General features: G+C 36.9%; 1 protein-coding gene across 1 annotated transcript in view; it reads left to right on the forward strand.

Moving 5' to 3' along the window:
- HMCN1 (hemicentin 1) overlaps positions 1 to 22,755 on the forward strand; it is a 545,341-nt gene that overhangs the window by 501,861 nt on the left and 20,725 nt on the right. Inside the window, exons 94-103 of the mRNA XM_004372917.2 lie at positions 1,255 to 1,404; positions 1,709 to 1,846; positions 3,069 to 3,190; positions 4,218 to 4,455; positions 12,135 to 12,197; positions 14,035 to 14,154; positions 15,189 to 15,323; positions 18,068 to 18,181; positions 18,818 to 18,943; positions 20,845 to 20,973. Of these exons, the coding sequence (XP_004372974.1) occupies positions 1,255 to 1,404; positions 1,709 to 1,846; positions 3,069 to 3,190; positions 4,218 to 4,455; positions 12,135 to 12,197; positions 14,035 to 14,154; positions 15,189 to 15,323; positions 18,068 to 18,181; positions 18,818 to 18,943; positions 20,845 to 20,973 (1,335 nt within the window). The remainder of the gene's footprint in view (positions 1 to 1,254; positions 1,405 to 1,708; positions 1,847 to 3,068; positions 3,191 to 4,217; positions 4,456 to 12,134; positions 12,198 to 14,034; positions 14,155 to 15,188; positions 15,324 to 18,067; positions 18,182 to 18,817; positions 18,944 to 20,844; positions 20,974 to 22,755) is intronic.

Here is a 22,755-nt window from a genome sequence, read left to right on the forward strand (position 1 = left end):
CAATGCCTCCTAGATCCACCACATTTATGTTGCCAGTGACCTGAAACAAGGTTTAGGGGCAAGTTAGGGGCTGAACCCCTCCTTTCCCTCCATGCCCTCACAAAAGAGAAAAGAGATAAAAGAACATGAGTTTTGCTGCCAAGCAGATCTGTGTTCAAATTTTCATTACACCACTTACTATGTAAGGACGGAAAAGGTCACTTAACTTCTCTGAACTTCAGTTTCCTAGTCTGTAGACTGTGGCTACTTAAAGCCACCTTGTAGGATGTTGATAGTATTAAAAGAATTAACATAGATTTAGCTCTTGCTATAAAAACCAAACTAAACCTGTTGCCGTCGAGTCAATTCCGACTTGTAGCGACCCTATAGGACAGAGTAGAACTGCCTCCATTAGGTTTCCAAGGAGCAGCTGGTGGATTCAAACTGCCATCCTTTTGGTTAGCAGCCGTAGCTCTTAACCACTGCATTACCAGTTCCGTAGCGCATGACAAAGGAGCCTTGGTGGTGCAATGGTTAAAGCTCTTGGCTGCTAACCGAAAGGTCGGTGGTTCGAACCCACCAACTGCTCCGTGGGAGAAAGATTTACAGCCTTGGAAACCCTATGGGGCAGTTCTACTCTGTCATATTGGGTCGCTATGAATCGAAATCTACTCGATGGCTGTGGGTTAGCAGTGGGATAGCACATGGCATGTTCAATAAATTCTCATAAGCATCATCATTTCATCACAATCAACAAACATATACTTTATTTTGGCTTTGGGACTGGATGTTGATTGTATTCTTTGAATTGTGATATAATACTATGATGTTGATAGAAGGATCCTAGATTTATGTGGGATAATGGATGTTACATGAAATTAGAATGTTTTGAAAGCTTATGTATTCCACTTGTAAATTTAGATGTCATCAAATCTTTTTGATGTTCTAGAAAAGCTTTGTAGCATCTCTGAATATTGGCCTTCTTTTCTCCCATGTAATGTTGATGGGAGGAGCTCTAGTGGTGCAGTGTTTAAAGCACTCGGCTGCTAACCGAAAGGTCATTGGTTTGAACCTACCAGCCGTTTTGTGGGAGAACGCTGTGGCAGTCTACTTTAGTAATGATTTACAGCCTTGGAAACCCTATGGGGCAGCTCTGTTCTGTCCTATAGGGTCACTATGAGTGGAATCGACTCTATGGCAGTGGGTTTGGATTTTTGTTGGAAAGTTGATGGAACTGTTTTCTTATCCAGGTATGTTTTTTTCTTCCTCCAATAGGTGGGCCACAGAGAGCCAGAGGTGGCGTTATTGGAAATATTAATGATGTTGAATTCGGAATTGCTTTCCTCAATGCCACAGTAACAGATAGTCCTAACTCCGATGCTAGAATAATACATGCAGAAATTACCAATGTACCTCGCAGTCTTGGTAAGTGTCTTTTCTGATAATAGTTGTTAATAAGTCTTTTTAAAAATAACTTATACATGCTTTTTCATCTTACTATTTCCACTTAGAGTTTCTGAGAGAATAGTACTTTTAAATGATCAGTCTGATACTCCTTAGCTCCGTCCCAGTGGTAAGCTCTTAAAGACACAGGATGCACTGGTATTTATTTTATTGTTATTCATGATTATTAAGGATTCATCTGTATGAATAAAGTGCTATGAAAAAATAGTAACAATGGACTGTAGGTATATTGTTTTGTTACCTTATATATCCTTTTTTTCTTTAGGTCCAGCAATGAGAAAGATAGTTTCTATTTTAAATCCCGTTTATTGGACAACAGCAAAAGAAATAGGAGAAGCAGTCAATGGCTTTACCCTCACCAATGCAGTCTTCAAGAGAGAAACACAAGTAGAATTTGCAACTGGTTAGTGTCAGCTGAACTTAATATTCTACTAGTATAAAAAATATGACTGCTTTAAAAGTTGATGGTTAAGAAAAATGTTATATGTTCCTGCAGAGAATAATTTCAAAGTTTTTGATGAAATTTTATTATAAATGATATAAAGGCAATTTCACATTTTCTTGAAAACTTAAAATGACATGGGGTCTGTAAGAGATCATGTGTTTCCAAGTTGTATAGTGAGTTTTATGCCCTAAAATTCTTTCTCCTCTTTTCTGTGCTTTTTTTTTTTTTCCTCATTAAGTCCTTAGAAAGGATGTTAAAGGCCAAAACAGAGCAGGAAAGTGAGTCATTGCTATAAATTAAAGGCTTTGTCAGTGAACCTGACATTCTGATACCTTGTAAGTGTTCTTTATAAAAAATATGGAGATAAAAATAAATCAAAAGGCTTTTTACTTTTATCCTCAGTCTTAATGAATATTCATTAGCTATTCATGGCCCTTTTTGAGTACATAAATGTTTATATAAACCACCATTTCAAACCGTTTTAAAGGTGATCGGACCCCTGTGGAAATGATCCTTAAGGAAGAAGGACTGAGGGAGGGCATATCTTTAACTAGCATTTAATCAGCCCAGAAGACAAGTGGATCTCTTCATAACCATCCACTTACCTAGATGACCTTTTGCTACTTTTTGAAGCAGCAGAAAGAACAAAGTGGTGTAGCCAGTCTTGTGGAGTTGCCAGTCGTTGCTGGTGAAGCTGTTCATTCCTTCTCACAGACTATTCATTTTTGTAGAACCACCTCGCTATTTTGGAGCCCTGGTAGCATAGTGGTTACTAACTTGGCTGCTAACCAAAGGTTGGCAGTTGGAATCCACCAGCTGCTCCTTGGAAACCCTATGGGGCAGTTCGACTCTGTCCAGTAGGGTTGCTATGAGTCATAATCAACTTGACAGCAACGGATTTGGTTTTGTTTTGGCCTTGCTATTGCTTGTGAGTTTTAAGTGTGGAGTCCTTCACATAATCATATGCTACATTTTTGTCAGATAAAAGGAAATTTTAGGCCTTACTCTTTAATTAGGGGGTGGGGGAATGTTAAATGCTAATCTAATTCCCTTATCGTCTCTGTTCATTCAAGTTTGGATTAGAATGATGTAGCTGAACTGATATGTAAGGTAAATCTGCTATGTGTTCACACAAATCATATTTTTTTTGTTGTTAAAATAAGTGCATTATAATCTCCAGGAGAAATCTTGCGGATGACTCATGTTGCCAGAGGCTTAGATTCTGATGGTGCTTTGCTGCTAGATATCGTTGTAAGTGGCTATGTTCTGCAGCTTCAGTCACCTGCTGATGTCACTGTAAAGGTAAAATTTCAGAATAACGTACCTGCACATTGAGGAGATCTAGTGGCACGGTGGTTAAGCATTTGGCTGCTAACTGAAAGGTTGGTCTTTCAAACTCATCAGCTATTCTGTGGGAGAAAGGTGTGGCAATCTACTGCCATAAATATTACAGCCTTGGAAACTCTATGGTACAGGTCTACTCTGTACTATAGGGTCACTATGAGTCTGAATCAAATCAACTCAGTGGCAACGGGTTTGGTTTTTTTGGTTGCTTTCACTGTTGGCATAGTGGTTATGTTCTGCAGCTGCGAACCAAAAGGTCAACAGTTAAATCCACCAGCCGCTCCTTGGAAGCCCTATGGGGCACTTCTACTCTGTCCTATAGGGTTGCTATGAATCAGAATTGACTCGATGGCAATGAGTTTGCTTTGGTTTGATTTTTCACTCTTTACTAGAGTAACAGTAAGAGTATGAGTCAAATAGGCATGGAAAGATGGCAAAGAACTTGTATAGCTTCCTTTGTACACTTTAGGGAACAGATGTGTAAACTATAAGGTTAGAAATGATTATCTGGCCTTTGTTTAAAAATCTTCCGGGACAAGAGAGCTTATAAAGTCTCTTGGTGGTTTTATTACCCTACTTATCAGGATCAAGATCACACCTATGTAGATTTAAGCCACTTGTTTAATTTTCTATAGACATAGAGAATAGTAACCCTTCTATTAAAGTTTCTGTATACTGTTCATAAGAGTATTTCAAAAATTAAAGAAAGATAACATCACCCTTTCACATCTTCTCTTTACTCTTCACCTGTAACTTAGAATCCCCTATTATACTATTTGTGGCAGTACAATTATGAAAGTAATATAGACATAAGAAAAAGTTTTGAACTTTATTTCCTGAACACTAATGTATGTTCACAATTTTATTTAAAATGATGTATTTTTAACCTCTTAAGCCTTTTTTTCTCATTCTATATCTCATAGTACTCTCAAAAAGTATATATTATGAACCATGCTAATATTCAAATCCATATTGTCCTCTTTAGGATTACACAGAGGACTACATTCAAACAGGTCCTGGGCAGCTATATGCCTACTCAACCCGGCTGTTCAGCATTGATGGCATCAGTGTCCCCTATACATGGAACCACACCATTTCTTATGACCAGGTGCACGGAAGAATGCCTTTCTTGGTGGAAACAGTTCATGCATCCTCTGTGGAATCTGACTACAATCAGTTAGAAGAGACTTTGGGTTTTAAAATCCATGCTTCAATTTCCAAAGGTAATTTGGTTACAGGGAAGTCCGTATCATTTTGCCATTTGTCCTTTCTGGAAGGGTAAAAAGAATTGCACCAATGCCATTCAAAAATAAGGTTATTAAAGCATACACCCAACACAGTGATATTGAGGCATTGGTGGTTCAGTGGTAGAATTTTCACCTTCCGTGCAGAAGACCTGGGTTCAATTCCCAGCCGATGAGGCTCATGCACAGCCACCACCCGTCTGTCAGTGGAGGCTTGCGTGTTGCTATGACGCTGAACAGGTTTTAGTGGCGCTTCCAGACTAAGATGGACTAGGAAGAAAAGCCTAGGATCTACTTCCAAAAATTAGCGAAAGAAGACTCTATGAATCACAACAGTCTGATGCCCAACCGATCATGGGGATGGCACAGGACCAGGCAGAATTTCGTCAGGGCACCATGAGTGAGGGGCCCACTTGACGGCAGCTAACCACACTGCCGCCATGAGGATATCAGGTTTTTTGTGTGTGTTGTCTATGTTTTGTGGTAAGTAAACCCTCTGGTAAAGCCAATCCAATTGGAGTTCTAGTATATTTAGTTTTCTAATCTTCTTTCAGCATAATGGAGTTGTTATTGTTCTATTCCATTTATGTAAAGAGGGTTTAAAATATGAAATCTGTCAGAAAGATTTTTCTTTGGGTGATAAAGTTTATTTGTTATTATTCTGAATTTTGTATTTGCCAAGGAATTTTATAAATTCCTGGAACATAATGTAAAGATGTGTTTTAGCCTAAACTAGTAAAAAAAAAAAAAAATCCATACTTTAATTAAAAGCTGCTTTTACAAATCGTGCAGCAATAACCAGAACTCCAACTGTCATTTCCTGTTGCTCAAAATTATAATTTTTTAACCGCTTTCCATTTTTCAAGCATAGTTTTGCAATCATTGATCTCAGCACTCCCTTATGCTGTGTGGTTCTTTGATGTGTCTGTCCCCGGAGATTTCCTTTTCAATCATAAAAGGCACCACAGCAATTACCCTTCCATATTCTGTGGGGTTTTGATGCTGGGAGACTCTTGCATGTAGTTATGTTACAGATATTAAATGTTTGCGTAGCTCTGGTTTTGAACTTAGGATCTCACTAAGTAAACTTAAAATGATTCACGTTGACCTCGTTGTTTTGCTATGTGCTGACTTAAAATGGATCCAAGTAGATTTAAACAGCACCATTTGCTTTTATCATGCTCCACAGATAAACTAAACATTCATTTTCACTATTTACTCTTGCTTTCATCCGTTCTGCATATGACTGTTTTCTTCCTCAGCATCTATCATAACTGCTTCATCAAATTTGAGATCATAGTAATCTGGGAGTATACGTTCACATTTTTTGAGGTAAGCACAGATTCATGAACCCTAATAGAAAGTGTTCCCCCACTCCTGCACCCATACTGTGCTGCCACCATCTCATTCTACTCTTGGCATGCATATTAGGGTCATTTGCATAAAAAGAAGAATTACTGGAATAAAGGGATGTTTTTCTCATTACAAGTTATGTCTAGTTCAAAATATATCCTCTGTTTCTACCTCCTTCAGTACTTCATCCAGTTAAAAAAGACAAATGGGTATAGGACATTGGCTAAAAATGAATTTCTAGTATATGAGACTAATCAAAATTATTTTTGAAAAGCCACGTGTGCTTTTTACCTGACCATGTAAATCCTCCAAGCCTGAAACTGCTTCAGCATATTTATGGCATCTGTAAGGGTGTTGTTGGGAAACCTAGACCCCACAATATAGGGAAATACACTATAGGACATTTAATGTCCCTTCCTATCCTTGCATACTATGAGTCTATGAATTACATCTGATATATGTGCCCATGTGTTGTTGACATTGTTCCTGTGAATCACAAGAACTGTGTAGCTGGAGTTCAGTTTTGATTGACCACCAGGGGGCAACCTTGCATTCTTGGTGGCTTATCCAGCAAGTTCTTTCTCTTCTATGTTGGTCTAGACTAGCATTTTGGTCACAGTGCTTTTGAATCAGCCCTAGAGCATGATGAAGATTCAGACTTCTAGACCCAGAGATTTTTGGCTTAACAAGTCTAGATAGGGTTGGAGAATCTATTTTTAACACAGCCCTAGATTATTCTAATGTAGCTGGTTTACACATTGGCATTTGGAAACTACTGGTTAAAACAAGTCACAAATATAAATTAATCTTATAAAAATTTTAAATCTTTAAAAATAAATTGTGGATTTTTTAAATATAATTATAAAATATATTTTTATTTTAAACATTAATTAGGAGAAGATATCAGAAGCCATAAAGGAAAAAAATAAATTTAACTATAAATCATTTTCTTTTTTAATTCTTTATGGGAGAATAAAACATAAAAGTGACAGGGTGAAATGTGTACCTAGAAAAAATATATGTATCACATGAACTGTGATTAACCTTAATGCATACAAGCTCTCACCAGTCAATAAGAAAAGGCAAGCATCCAATAGGAAAATGCATAAAGACTATGAACAAGAGATTCACAAAAGAAATAATAATGACAAATGAATGTGAGAAATTGTTGACCTCATTACTAAGCAAAGAAATGCAAATTAAGCCAACGAGATACCACTTTCCAACTCTCATTGTCGGAGATTAAAAAGTATGATAACCTCCCTGTATTGGAGAAGTATGGGGAAATGAACACCCTCATATACTGCTGGCAGTGAGCAAAAAATTGGTTCAACTTTTCTGGAAAGCAGTATGTATCAGTAGCCTTTCAAATGTTCAGATGTTTTTGACTTACCTCATTCTAGGAATCTATCCTAAGAAAATCACAGAAATGGCCAAATATGCTTAGGAAGTTTCATCCAGTGTTATTTATAATAGAAGAATAATTAATAAGTGTCCTGGAACTAGGAAATAAATATGTAAATTATGGCACACCTGTATGATAAACTCTTAAATAATCATTAAAATAATTTTTAATATTTAACTCGTGTTCATTTAACAAATATTGTTGAGTGCCTACCATGTACCAGCCACCGTTCTAGGTATCGACAGTATAACTGTAGACAAATGACAAAGGAGATTGTTCATGACATAATAATAATAATTGAAAAGCAGTGTACAATATGATCCAAATCAGGCTTGCCCACACCTGAGTGATTATAAAGTTATAATCACTGGTTTATACTGGTTAAGCACAGATTCTCAGGCCTCTCCCTTGCCTAGCCTGATTGTGGTGAAACTAAGATATCTATATAGTAAGCTCCCCAAGTAATTTTTATGATCAGTAAAGTTGGGCAATTATTAGTCTATGGAGTAAGATACTAACTAACTAAATTTTTTAAAGTGCATATTTATAAAAATGACTGAAGGGAAAAACATTAAAATGTTGACAGTAGTTTGTTCCAAATGACAAGATTAAATGTTTTATTTTATACTTTTTAAAGTTTTTGCAATGATCGTAATTACTATAACATAAATAAACAAACCATGTGCAAAGACCTGGAGATAGAAAACCAAAAGGGAAGAACACGCTCGGCACTTCTCAAGCTGAAAGAACTGAAGAAAAATTTCAAACTCAAGTAGCAATACTGAAGGATTCTATGGGGAAAATATTAAACGAGGCAGGAAGCATCAAAAGAAGATGGAAGGAACACACAGAGTCACTGTACCAAAAAGAATTTGTTGACATTCAGCCATTGCAAGAGGTAGCATATGATCAGGAACCGATGGTACTGAAGGAAGCGGTTCAAGCTGCACTGAAGGAATTGATGAAGAACAAGTCTCCAGGAATTGATGGAATATCAATTGAGATGTTTCAACAAATGGATGCAGCTCTGGAAGTGCTCACTCATCTGTGCCAAGAAATTTGGAAGACAGCTACCTGGGTAACCGACTGGAAGAGATCCATATTTATGCCTATTCCCAAGAAAGGTAATCCAACCGAATGTGGAAATTATCAAACAATATCATTAATATCACATGCAAGTAAAATTTTGCTGAAGATCATTTAAAAGCAGCTGCAGCAATATGTCTACAGGGAACTGCTAGAAATTCAGGCTGGATTTAGAAGAGGACGGGAAACCAGGGATATCATAGCTGATGTCAGATGGATCCTGGCTGAAAGCAGAGAATACCAGAAAGATGTTTGCCTGTGTTTTATTGACTATGCAAAGACATTTGATTGCGTGGATCATAACAAATTATGGATAACATTGCGAAGAATGGGAATTCCAGAACAACTGTGTTCATGAGGAACCTGTACATAGATCAAGAGGCAGTTGTTTGGACAGAACAAGGGAATACTGCATGGCTTAAATTCAGGGAAGGTGTGCATCAGGGTTGTATCCTTTCACCATACCTATTCAATCTGTATACTGAGCAAATAATCCAAGAAGCTGGACTATATGAAGAAGAACGGGGCATCAGGTTTGGAGGAAGACTCATTAACAACCTGCATTATGCAGATGACAAAACCTTGCTTACCAAAAGTGAAGAGGACTTGAAGCACTTACTGATGAAGATCAAGGACCACGGCCTTCAGTATGGATTACACCTCAACATAAAGAAAACAAAAACCCTCACAACTGGACCAATAAGCAACATCATGATAAACAGAGAAAAGATTGAAGTTGTCAAGGATTTCATTTTACTTGGATCCACAATCAACACCCATGGAAGTAGCGGTCAAGAAATCAAAAGACACATTGCATTGGGCAAATCTGCTGGAAAAGTCCTCTTTAAAGTGTTGAAAAGAAAAGATGTCACCTTGAAGACTAAGGTGCACCTGACCCAAGCCACGGTATTTTCAATCACATCTGCATGTGAAAGCTGGACAATGAATAAGAAGACCGAAGAAGAATTGATGCCTTTGAATTGTGGTGTTGGCAAAGAATACTGAATATACCATGGACTGCCAAAAGAATGAACAGATCTGTCTTGGAAGAAGTACAACCAAAATGCTCTTTAGAAGCAAGGATGGTGAGTCTATGTCTTACATACTTTGGACATGTTGTCAGGAGGGATCAGTCCTTGGAGAAGGACATCATGCTTAGTAAAGTAGAGGGTCAGCGAAAAAGAGGAAGACCCTCAACGAGATGGACTGACACAGTGGCTGCAACAATGGGCTCAAGCATAACAATGATTGTGAGCATGGCACAGGACTGGGCAGTGTTTTGTTCTGTGGTGCATAGGGTCACTATTAGTTGGAACCAACTTGACGGCACCTAACAACAACAACAAATAGACAAACAAGAAAATGTTTTGTATTATCTCCTGTACTATCTTGGAATGAAAATGTTAGCCAATATAATTCAAAATGCCACACTTTAACTACAATATAAAACCAAAAAAATCCCAAACTCGCTGCCTTCGAGTCAATTCTGACTCTTAGCAACCCTATAGGACAGAACAGAACTGCCCCATAGGGTTTCCAAGCAACAGCTGGTGGATTCAAACTGCTGACCTTTTGGTTAGCAGTTGAGCTTTTAACTATTGTGCCTCCAGGGCTCTAACTATAATATAAAGAATAAATAAAACAATTCACAATAAAATATTATGTATTCGAACAGGTAAATCTTTGGACCTGAGTACACTAAAAGATACAGAGAAGAAGTTATATGCCCAAACCTACATATAGAATCCTGATGTGATGTTTTTCCAAACATTGAGCAGCTTTTAGTAAAGTTCTGAGTAAAACAAAGTACAGTCAGCCATCAATTTATAAGGCAGTTGCGTTCCAGGAAAATATATTGTATATTTAGGTTTATGCAAAAGATGCTTAATATTTGGAAGACGAGTTCTAGCCTTAGATAATTACAAACAGCTTTCTTACTTTCATGAAAGTCTTATACAGGCCAAGGGACAAATCTTCATCTTGCTGCACTACTTCATACGTTGAAGTATTACAAAACCTGTTCCATGGTCTTCCACCACTCACTTAGATTTTAATAGGCCTCCCTATCATCATGACTACCAAAAAAATCCTCCTAAATGCCACCCAGTGGAAGATCTCTCTCCCATCTAGAATCAACAATCTAAATAATAACTTCCTATGATGATATCAGTTAATAACTTTTTGTGTCTATACAACACATTTTTCACCAGTTGTATACCGAACACAGTGCACCACACATTAAACTAGTTGGATTAAGGAATATCTGAATAAATAAAACAAATTATAATCACCACCTGAGTTGTATTCTTGATTTCCGTGGTTGACAGTCAAACAGATTTGAATCTAAATCCTCACTTCAGCACATATTATTAGCTCTTTGACGTTGGGCAATTTACATAACCTCAGTCTCAAATTCCTCATCTGAAAATTGGGTACAGTGGGAGTGGGGGTGTTGTGAGGCTTAAATGGGAAAGCACACAAAGCTCACACACAGTAACCATTCACTAATCATTTCACAATGTGTCCCAGATGTCTCTGTCCCATCCATCCTATTCCCACTTCCTGGCCTGTGCAGGAAGACGCTGATGCTCTAAGGGCCATTTTTGCACTCAGGGTAGAAACTGATCATGAACCTCTGCTTTTTGTTGAAGTTTTTAGACAACTTGGTTGCTTACAAATAGCAAATAGTAGTCTAGCTTTGTAGTCAATCTCTTCATTCAAGAAAACCTATATATATATATATATAGAAGTTTTTTAAACAAAGTTTCATGTCCTCAGCAGGACTTAAACAATATTATAATCAGAGAATCTCCAAAGTAGAACAAACCTGAAAAATTAACTAATGTCAAGACGCCCTCTAAGAAGAGCACCTAGAACAATAATAACAATAAATACAGGTTCATACGCTTAAAATTGAAAGAAAATCTAAGATAATTTCTAAGATATTCAATATGAATTAAATAAAATTTTCCCCAAGAGAAATGAGAAATACATATTCACAATTGTCTTTTAAGTTTGTGTGTGTGTTTGTGTGTGTGTGTGTGTGTGTACATGTACACACGTTACTATGGTAACTTAAAGGATGAGTTTTGTTTAAATTTTTGCAGGTCAATGATGTTTGAAAAATTTTTGATAAACTGCATAAATCATTCAGGACAGAGTTACATGAACTCTTAGAAAAAAGGGTTCCCTAACTAACTCTTTTAACCTGTTTCTTCTTGTTAGCATTTTTTTGTATGACGTCGGCCAAATCTGTTCTAACATAATTTACCTGTTTTCCTCTGCTTTGACTACATGGAAAGGGAAAACACTTGGTCACACACGAGGGACCCAGACACTTGACACTGAAAATAAAGGAGAATCCACAAAAGAGAGAGGTTTCTTCAGGGAGTTTCTATCTTTCACTGGCACAAATTATTTTAAGTTGCTTGAAAATAATGTTCCTGCTTCTAGAACAAAACAAAGTAGTAATGGCTGGAAGAATAGTATGTCACCTGGCATACACATTGATCTTGGATCCTTTTTAGTTATTGCAGAATAATTTTATTTAATTTTCTTTTCATTGATGTAAACAGCTTAAACAGAAAATCTGTTTCCAATGGCAGCTTGCCAACAATCTCTAGACTGTGGTTCATTTAGTTCCTGGTTAAGAAACATGAAAAAAAAATTTCCACTTCTGCTTGTTTTCACCTATTGCAATATTGCATCATATGTTCCATTTTTGATGTATCTTCCCAGGGAAGATTGTACTGGAAAGAAACAAGGTGCTAACATTCTAGTATGTCAGTTAACTTTACTTCCCTGTCTGTGGTAGGAGATCGAAGTAATCAGTGCCCCTCCGGGTTTGCCTTAGACTCAGTTGGACCCTTTTGTGCTGGTAAGTACAGGAATAAATAATGTGTTTTTATTTTTATAAAAATGTTAATAATGAATACCATTTAGTGGACACCCACTGCCATTTTTCTAGGTATTTAATCATCACAACATTTCTATAAACTTATTTTATAGGTAAGGAAATTGAGATGCAGAGAAGTAAATTGCCTAAAATAACTCAGCTATCAGGTGGCAGAGCTCGGTTTGAACTTAAGTTAGATTACAAAGTCCGTGCTTTTTCCATCTGGCCACTTCAACTACGTCAGGAAGAGTGACCAAGTACAGAGGTGGAGTGAGCACAGAGACAATGTTGGACTCATTCTGGCTGCTTCATTGCCATGGGTGTATGTGAATATCAAATCAGTCTATGATCAATGCAATCAATTCCATTTCACATGTGTTCCTAACTGCACATGCAGTACTTCTTCCTCTGACCCTAAGCACCTACAGCTAGGTCAAACCTCACAGTCTTCCAGACCAACAAATCTGCCCAAGATCTCAGATACCAGACGAAAAATTAGGAGACCCCGTGTCACTCTCGGATCTGACCTGCTGGCTACAAATTTGGGGACTTCTCACTATCCCCTCAAGATGCCAACCATAAGCTCAGAGATCTGCAGGGCTCCCTCACTTCTGAACTGCTGGCACCGACTACTCCCTCAGGTTCAATAATTTACTAGAATAACTCACAGAACTCAGGAAATCACTATATTTATGATCACAGTTTTGTTATAGCGAAAGGATACAAATGAAGAGACACATAGGGCAAGGGGTAGGAGGGTTCCCATTGCAGAGCTTCTGTATCCCAAAAAGGGATGCGCTACCTTCCCATGTGCATGGACTTCTGTCACCAACCAGGAAGCCCATGGAGCTTCCCTGTCCAGAGCTGTTACTGGAGCCTCATTACATAAGTGTGATTGATTAGTCAGTCCCCCTCCCCTGACGTTGGACTTAGATATCAGGTGGTGGGTCTTCCTGGTATGACAAGCTTCAAGAAGTATCTCATTAGCATAAAACCTCAGGTGTGGTCTGGAGGCCTCATCAAAGACACTTCAGTCACTGGGGAAATTCCAGGATTTTAGAGGTTATCTCTCAGGAACCAAGGAGAAAGACCAAATTCTTTGGGTAAAGTTAATTCTTTATGCCACAGTGTGAGACAGCAATATTCCATCTCTAAATCACCTAACCCTAGAATTGCTGAACCATAGCATAGGCCAGGATTATAGGCCAAGGACTGATAACTAAACCAACTTTGTCCCACCCAAGTGCCAGCACAAGAGAGTCACAGATAGGGTAAACAGCTAAGTAAATGGTGCTTTTCTTTCAAGGAGCCGTGACGGTGTAGTGGTCTAGCAAGCAATATAACATAGTATGGTGGTAAAAGAGGTGGTCTTCAGAAACTGTTCTCTCCAGGCTCTAGTCCCAACTCTGCCAAGAATGGCCTGTGTGACCTTGGGCAATTTACTTAACCTTTTTATTACTCGGTGTTATCATTGACAACTAAAAATAGTAATACAAATACCTACCTCCTGGGAGTGTCGTGAGGAATGAGTTAAGGCAGGTAAAGTGTTTACATCAAGATAAATGATCAATATATGTTAGCTGTCATCATTGTTTTAGACATTGTTTTAGAAAATAATCAGAACATCTAATCACTATCAAAAATAATTTGGGAACCCCAAATTAATTTTTTAGTGTTTCTATTTTGTGATACTGAAGCATTTTCTATTATATACGATTCAATTCTTTGGCCTTTATAAGCAACTATTTTACTGACTTCAGTAACTCCAGTAAGGTAGGGGCTTTACATGCTGATTGGGCCTTCTTATTTCTTCTTTCAGATGAAGATGAATGTGCAGAGCGGAATCCTTGCTCCCACACTTGCCACAATGTCATGGGGACCTATTATTGCTCCTGCCCAACAGGCCTCACCATAGCTGTGGATGGAAGAACTTGTCAAGGTATTTGGAAAACTTAAATCTAATAGACACATTTAAGCCACAGCCAAAGCAGACCTAAGAAGACTGTACTAGACCAATCTTCTTTTTTCCTACTCCCTCTGCTGCCACCTTGGCAATAGGTAGAGCAGATCTTCATTGCATTGAGAAAGTAAGAAAGAAGGAATACTACTCATGCACTGCTTCAAAATGGAACACTCAAAAAGCAGGGATGCTGTCGTGATTCACTCAGTCCTCACAACACTTCAAGGAGGCAGGCACAACCGCCACCATCATTATTTTACCATTATGAACTAAAGAATAAAGAGGTTATAAAAAGATTAAGAAGGAGCCCTGGGGGTACAGTTGTTAAGGGCTCAGCTGCTAACCAAAAAGCCAGCAGTTTGAATCCACCAGCCACACTCCTTGGAAACCCTATGGTGCAGTTCTACTCTGTCCTATAGGTTCACTATGAGTCGGAATTGACGGCAATGGCTGTGGTCTGGATAGCGCTTTGGGAACATTAAAAAACAAAAAACACTTTTCTATCAAACTTTTATGTACCCTTCAAAATTAGACTTGTATAAGTACCTAATTTTATAAATAAATCAAAAGTGAAAAAAGGAAAATAGTTCTTCTGTGTCCCAGAAAGCCCTGTTCCAAATGGGAAGGAGAGGGATGTAGGGGTACAGGAGGGGAATAACTTTCATGGAAGGTCCAGTATGGACTGAGTACCTTATATACATTGTTTCATTTAGTTTTCAAAGGGATTCTGAGAGACAAGAATTATTATCCTCATTTTACAGACGAGAAAGTTCATATTTCAGAGAGGAAAGGTGACTTTTTTAAAACCATCTAATTCATAAGTGGTCTCATTGATCAGATGGTCTGTGAAGCTGTCGCACCATGCTGCTGTGAGCTTGTCAGCTATTTAACCCACCTGAAATGACCAAGTATTTTTCAAGTATCATTCAGTGCTTTTCTTATCCCCATTTCACAGCTATTTCTTAGGCTGGGTTTTCTTCATTACCTCAGCTGAGTGACTTACTCTGTTGCAGATATTGATGAATGTGCTTTGGGTGGACACAGCTGCCACATGGGCCAGGACTGTGACAATACCATTGGATCCTATCGCTGTGTGGTCCATTGTGGAATTGGCTTTCGGAGAACCTCCGATGGGCTGAGTTGTCAAGGTATAAAAATAGAGGCCCTTGCTTTATCTTTATTATACTAATAATTAAGAACACTTGACTCTTGAATCATTTAAACTCTAGGAAATTCCAAGGAGAGAGGCTGGATAAAGAGGGACAGAATGGATACATATCAAGCAACTGGGACATCTGTCCCTCAGTAGAACTTAAAACAGAGCTTCATTTTACATGTTTTATAGGCTAGATTTCTTTTGTAAATATTGGTAGCACAGTGGTTTTGAGGGCTAACATCTTGCTGTAACCATTTGAGAGAGGTTATACAGCACCATCTAATAGAATCTATTCCATAAAATTCCAGTACATAAGACTGCTAGAATTTTTATTTGCAGGATTTTTTCTAGAGGCAAAACTAGTGGATACAAAACTGAATTCCTATCAATAGTAGAAAGAATGAATGAATTATGGTGCATCTATACCATCAACCATTATACAAGCATTATACATTAGAGAATAAACTACAGCACTACTGTTTGGCTTAGAGGAATTACCATGAGGTGTTATTGAGTGAAAAAACCAAAATGTAGAAAAGTACACGTGACTTGTGTAGAAAAGTGTATGTAACTTGAAAACAAGCAATAACCACAGGGGAAAAAATACAGATTTATTTATTTAGATATGTATTCAGGTGTATGTAACAACAGCAAATATATATATATAGAGAGAGAGAAAATGTTATGATTCACACTAGATTACCAGGTAGGTTGCCTTTGGTAGGAAAGGAGGATAAAAAGAGATAAGGGAGACCAAGCCAAAAAAGAAAAGGAAGAAAAAAACTTTACAAACAAAAGTATTTTTAAAAGTATATGATCTTCCACTCCTAGGTATATACTTAAAAAAAAAAATCGAAAGCAACAACTCAGATACTTGTACACCAATGTTCACTGCAGCATTATTTGCAATAGCCAAAAGGTGGAACAACCCAAGTGCCCATCAACAGATGAATGGATAAACAAAATGTGGTGTATTCATACAATGTAATATTATTCAACCATAAGTAGAAATGAAGTGCTGATACATGCCACCACATGGATGAACCTTGAAAACATTATGCTAAGTGAAATCAGTCAGACACAAAAGGAAAATCTTGTCTGATTCCACTTATATAAAATATCTAGAATAGGCAAATCCACAGAGCCAAAAGATCCGTGGTTACAAGGGGATGGAGGAGGGAGGAATAGGGAGTTAAAAAAAAAGAGAGAGAGAGTTGCATTATGGATAGTCCTGAGAGAAAATAAAAGTTTCGGGAAAATTAAGGAGATTAGTTGGATTTTCGTGGCGGAACTTGAGTAGAACAAGAGGAGCATTTTATTTAATCAAGGAGAGTATTTAAGTGAGACTAAAAGGAAAACTTGTGGAAAAAGAACAAGCCAGTAATCATATTTGTGCTCTTATATAAATTAACGTTTATGTGGATTTTAAGAGATTAAATTCAAAGCTCAAATACAAAATAAGCACAAAATAAAAGACATTGGTGATGTCGAGTTTGTAATGGAATGTAAGGGGAAGACATGAAAAGCCTAAACATGGTGATTGTTCTTTTGAAGAGTTTGTAAGAGAAAGACAGAGAAGTGGCAGGAGCTTGAGACTAGTATAGTCCTGAGAGAGGAGATGGACTGCAGGGCTCAAATAAAGGGACCCTTCTAAAACTCCACCCACCTGTCAGTTTGTCGTCCTGTGGTGACTTGTGTGTTGCTATGAAGCTGGAAGCTATGCCACCAGTATTTCAAATACCAGCAGAGTCACCCATGAGACAGGTATCAGTGGAGTTTCCAGACCAAGACAGACTAAGAGAAAGGTCTGGCGATCTACTTCAGAACATTTTCAGACTTGCTTGTTTTGGACAAATCATCAGTAGGTAACAATCACTGGAGGAGGACATCACGTTTGGTGAAGGACTCACACATGCCAGCGATTGTGAGGGTGATGAAAGACTGGGCAATGTACTGTTGTAAAAGTCACCATGAGTCACGGTTGACTTAACAGGAGCTGTCTACCTACCTATCTCTCTGTCTATCTATCTATCTGTCATCTAGCAGTCTCTCATCTATCTATTGATCTATCTATATCTCTTAAGAAATGGTCTCTTCCTCCTAGACTGGAAGGAAAGAGAGAAAAGAAGGTACCAGAAATACACAAGTGCATAGGAGTTGAGGGGAGTTCATGCCTGCATTCTTTCTATTACACTCTGACCCAGGTGGTGTTTGGCAAGATTAATTTGGCAATAACTGCAGACAAGGAAAAATGCTAAAGTTGCTGCAGCCAATCAGGCACAAGGTTTTAAAGACGCTCATTGGGCTAATAGCACCAAGAATGGGGGGAAAAAAAAGGTCAATTTCAAAAGATATTGCAAAAGATCCTAGCTTATTTTATTTATTTATTTATTCCCTACCTTCAGCATCCCAGTCTGTCAGTAACATTCCAAGGACTGAAACTTCCTAGAAACCAGCAGTGGGAGCCATATGGTAAAATACTTGAAGTAGAGGAGTGTTGCATCAACACAGTTCTGAGTCCTTAGCAAATACTACCTTTGAGGAGTATTGAAGAGAGGTGCCTTCTCCAGGAATTCATCCTATCCTTTCCTTAGCAGATCATATGAGAGTAAACGTATCAGATTAGAAAATCTTAAACGTAATAATGATCAACAATCATTAAAATGTTAAACATTTGGGATAAATTAAACCAGGTTTCCTAACAGCATCTAATGAAGGTTTTGTTTTATTTGACAGATATTAATGAATGTCAGGAATCCAGCCCCTGTCATCAGCGCTGTTCTAATTCCATAGGAAGTTTCCACTGTGGGTGTGAACCTGGGTATCTGCTCAAAGGCAGAAAATGCATGGGTAAGAAAAGGGCTTTGCATTCAAAGCAATGGCATTTCTGTAACTTCTTAATGCTTCCTGAACTAAAAACATACGCTGTGTCCTGGGTCTGCCTGATTCGTGTATGCAGGATACCTACTATGTGTTATGAATATAATCTATGCAAAAACAGTGGAGGCAAATGCTGTGCTTTAGAGGTTTCACTTTCTAATTACATAACCTTTTTAGCCCCATTTTTCCTATTATATTTATAAAATTTTCCCACAAAAGTATTATATACACGCACACACAAAAACCTATATATGTATGTGTGTATGTGAATTTATGTACTATATATAGTTCACATATACAATATATAAACTATATATTTTTTATATATATAGTTTTTATCTTTCTAGGGGGAGGAAGTTGTTGGCATGGCTACCAGCTCTGTGAAGCAATATTTTGTTTCTTTTTTTTATTTTTATCAACGGGTTTTAAAATAAATTTTGTTACATACCTTGTTGTATTTAAGCACCTTAATCTTACATGATGATTATGCAGTGAAGATCTGTATTAGTTTAAGAGGTGATATTCACAAAACCCAAGATATAGTTTCTCTAGAAAAGTAGAAGAAATAATTTTCTCAATCTGCATTACCTTTGTTCTTCGATCAAGATGTGAACGAGTGCAGACAGAATGTATGCAGACCAGATCAGCACTGCAAGAACACCCGGGGTGGCTATAAGTGCATTGATCTTTGTCCAAATGGAATGACCAAGGCAGAAAATGGAACCTGCATTGGTAAGTGTAGGACTAGTTCAGTGACTGAGACCCATTTACCATCAACAAGCCAAGTAAGGCATCCACTTTTAAAACTAATGATTAGAGGAAATTTTATCTAACAAGGAAGTCTTTCTTTTTTCATAGATTTTAGCTCTTCACTTTAGTATGATTATGCTCTAGAGTCCCAAGTCATGGCTAGACCAGGAAATGGAAACTCACCATAGTGACTTATGACAGTTCTGAGCCCCTACTAATTGGCTTAAATCGTTTAATACCCACATGATTTACTATTATCTAACATTGTTTCTAATGTGAAATTTAGCAGAGATGTTTAGAATTTCATATAGGGGCTTCAGAAAAAATTATGTTTGTAAAGATTTTTAAAGTCTCAAAAAATTATTTTAGAAGTAAATATTTTTTAAAATGTCCTATTAATGATCAGACAATACAGTAGATTATATTTCTCCCTAACTAGCAGAGCTACGAGCTGCAGGATTTTACAGAAACAAAACAGACCTGCTCTCATGTACTTACAATCTACTAGGGTAGATTGATTAATTCCCCTCCCCTCCCAAGAGAAACAAACAAAGAAACAAGCTGTAATATAAGGCAGAATGAAATACCATAAAAGAGGTGCAAATAAAATTATATGAGAGTACCCAGGAGGGATGGATCATATCTTACAGGAGTGATGCTCAAGGTTCCATGGAAGTGACTGCATTTAAATATGACTTTGGATGAAATGTTAATGGGTGGAGAAGGAAGAAAAAGTATAGAAAGTGTTAAAATCAATCTTTCCTTCTTGACACCTATATGACCTTGGACAAGTCTCAAGATCATGCAGCAATTTGCATTTAAGTTTCTCATTTTTAAAATAGGAGATTTAAAAAAATTGTTCTGAAATATATATTAGTAACGTTATAAAATATGTTAGACTTGTTTCAAAATAATATGGTAAGAGGGTGGGGGCTGTAGAGATATAGAAGAAGGAAGATTGACAATGTATTGATGCTGGTTGAGGTACACGGGGTCCATTATATTTTTCCCTCTACTTTTGTGTGTTTAAATATTTCCTTAATAAGTTTAAACAAAAAATAAACTAGGGTAGTTGGACCAGCAGACTTCAAAGACTCTTTTCATCTGTAATACTAGGAATATAGGTAAATATTTTTCTTATCTTGTAAGGATAGCGCCCAACTCAGCACCATATACAGTTTCATGCAAGTATATATAGTTTTAGGAGGATGGACCCTGTAATTATGTACAAGATTAATTATAAAGAAGATTAATTGAAAGGTCAGAAGTTTGGCTAAGAAGCTACTGCAAAAATCTAAGTGGGACTGAAAATGTAGGGTATATGGGTTTGATTGAAGAAAGTAGAATTACTCAATCTTGGCAACTGACATAGTAAGTCAAAGAAGACTAATGTTTGCAGCTTGGTTGACTGGAAAAACAGGAGCGCCATTGTCAGAAAGGAAGGAGTAAGGATAAGAAACTGGGAACTTGTTGAGTTTGAACTACTGGTGCATCATGGAGATGGAGATGTCCAGCCAGCAGCTGTAAATGTGGGACCAGAGAGCAGAAGCAACATAACATTGTTGCTCTAGATCTGTATAAACGAGCTTACTAGAATCACTGATATAAATAAGATGGCCAAAAGAGAAGGGGGGAGAAAAACCTGAATATAAAAACTCTTTCCTTATTAGGGAACAGGAAGAGGAAAAGGATCCAGTTAATAAGTGACAGAGCTGAAGTTTGACTCAGGTTTTTTGACTCTAAGTCTTAAGCTGATATGATCTCTCCCCAAATGCTGAGAAATGCAACCTTTGACAATTGCTACAGAAGGTTTATTTTAAATGTAATGCCTTGGGGTTTGAAAGAGAAAATACTACTACTTTTTGTTGCCTCTATGTCTATAGATATTGATGAATGTAAAGATGGGACTCATCAGTGCAGATATAACCAGATATGTGAAAATACAAGAGGCAGCTATCGTTGTGTATGTCCAAGAGGTTATCGGTCTCAAGGAGTTGGAAGACCTTGTATGGGTGAGTTAACAGCAACTCTTGTTGAGTAATGAAGCTACTTATGGAGTTACCTAGCCATGCCCACTTGCTTAGGATCACTCTCTATTCTCAGATGCTCTCTTGCTCCAATTAGAAAGTATATAAATTGGTTTAAGTAATTCATAGCATAATTTGGATTACTTCTTTAGAGACTTCATATTGATTTCAATTTACATTGACATTTTAAATGATAATAATTATCACTTACTGAATACTTACTATAAACCACACATATCAAAGTGAAGCTGTGATATAATTGCTATGACAACTTAATTATCTAGATTAATTTATTAATTATCTTTCTATGAACATGGCATAAATGTTTGCATAGATATATTTTATTTGAGTATGCAGTGTAAGGTTTAAGGGTAAAGGATTAAAATATTAACTCAATATTCAAACAAATGATAATTATTACTTCATCTACCATTCTTTTAGGAGCCCTGGTAGCACAGTGGTTAAAGAACTTGACTGCTAACCAAAAGGTCAGCAGTTTGAATCCTTCAGCCACTCCTTGGAAACCCTACGGGGCAGTTCTACTCTGTCCTATAGGGTCACTGAGTCGGAATCGACTCAACAGCAAGGGGTTTGGTTTTTTTTTTTACCATTCATTTACTGCTTACTGTATACCATTCACTATGCTAAGAATATCTCATTTAATTCTCCCAATTACTTATTTGTTTTCATCTTAGTAATCACTGAATATAAAGTAAGCCAGACAACAGATAATAGAAAATATCTTTAAGAAGGTAACCACATATTTTTTTAAATTAATGCATTTATAATCAAGAAACTATCAAATTGTATTCTTCCCCAGAATGTTTAATTTCAGTAAAAAATTGTGTGGGCTCTTAAATACTAGCTCTTGGGTTTCATGCTGTGCTTTTAAGATTGATTGTCTTGGTTGTCTACTTAACAATTATTTATAGCAAATTCTTCCATATAGTCTCAGTTCTGTCTTTATGGAATCCCTAGCATAGTACTTTGCACATAGCAAATATTCAGATTAATGCCATTACTAAATACTTTCTTAAAAGTAATGCTTTTTGATAGCTGAAGTGAATAACATATCATTTTAGTCTTCTATTTACATATAATTTAATATCATAATAAGTCATAACAATGACCTATCAGAGTGAAACGTGTTTATCCGTTTATTAATTTGACCAGCAGTTAAATTTCAGGCATTGGACTGGAGGATAAAACAATAAAGAAGAGATTCATGCTTTGAAGAGATTAAAAATGTTAATTTAGTCTTTTGCCTACTGAAATAATTTTTAAAGTGTCATTTACTATTTTTATTCTACTTATTTGTGTTGTTTTCTTTCATGCCACCATGTTAATGGATTTAAGAATTTGACTTTGATCCCCAGTTTTCATTCACTTTCCAATTTGCAGGGAGATTTGGAGTATATAACTCTATGTCTTAACACAGAAGTAGAAATATATCATATATATTTTTTTAACTTAATGGGCATTGTGAGTGTGTATCTTAAGAAGAAACTATTCTGTCTTATTTTCTGCTTTTTAATCTTTTGAAAAAATTATGCTTGGCCTTGATTATTATTTTGAATTTTTTAATTCAAAAGAGAAAAAAGAAAATAAAATTTGTAGTTGTATCAATATTCTTGCATCTGAAACTTCTAATTGTATGGAAGATTAAAGATTCTAGTGATCAATATTATAGTTAAATGCAAGCTAGAAATATGATTATGGTCTACCCTCCTACCAACAGAATTTAGATCTATATTAGCTTTTGAGCTC

The sequence above is a fragment of the Trichechus manatus genome, unplaced genomic scaffold (genome assembly GCF_000243295.1).
Source record: "Trichechus manatus latirostris isolate Lorelei unplaced genomic scaffold, TriManLat1.0 scaffold00021, whole genome shotgun sequence".
NCBI lineage: Eukaryota > Metazoa > Chordata > Mammalia > Sirenia > Trichechidae > Trichechus > Trichechus manatus.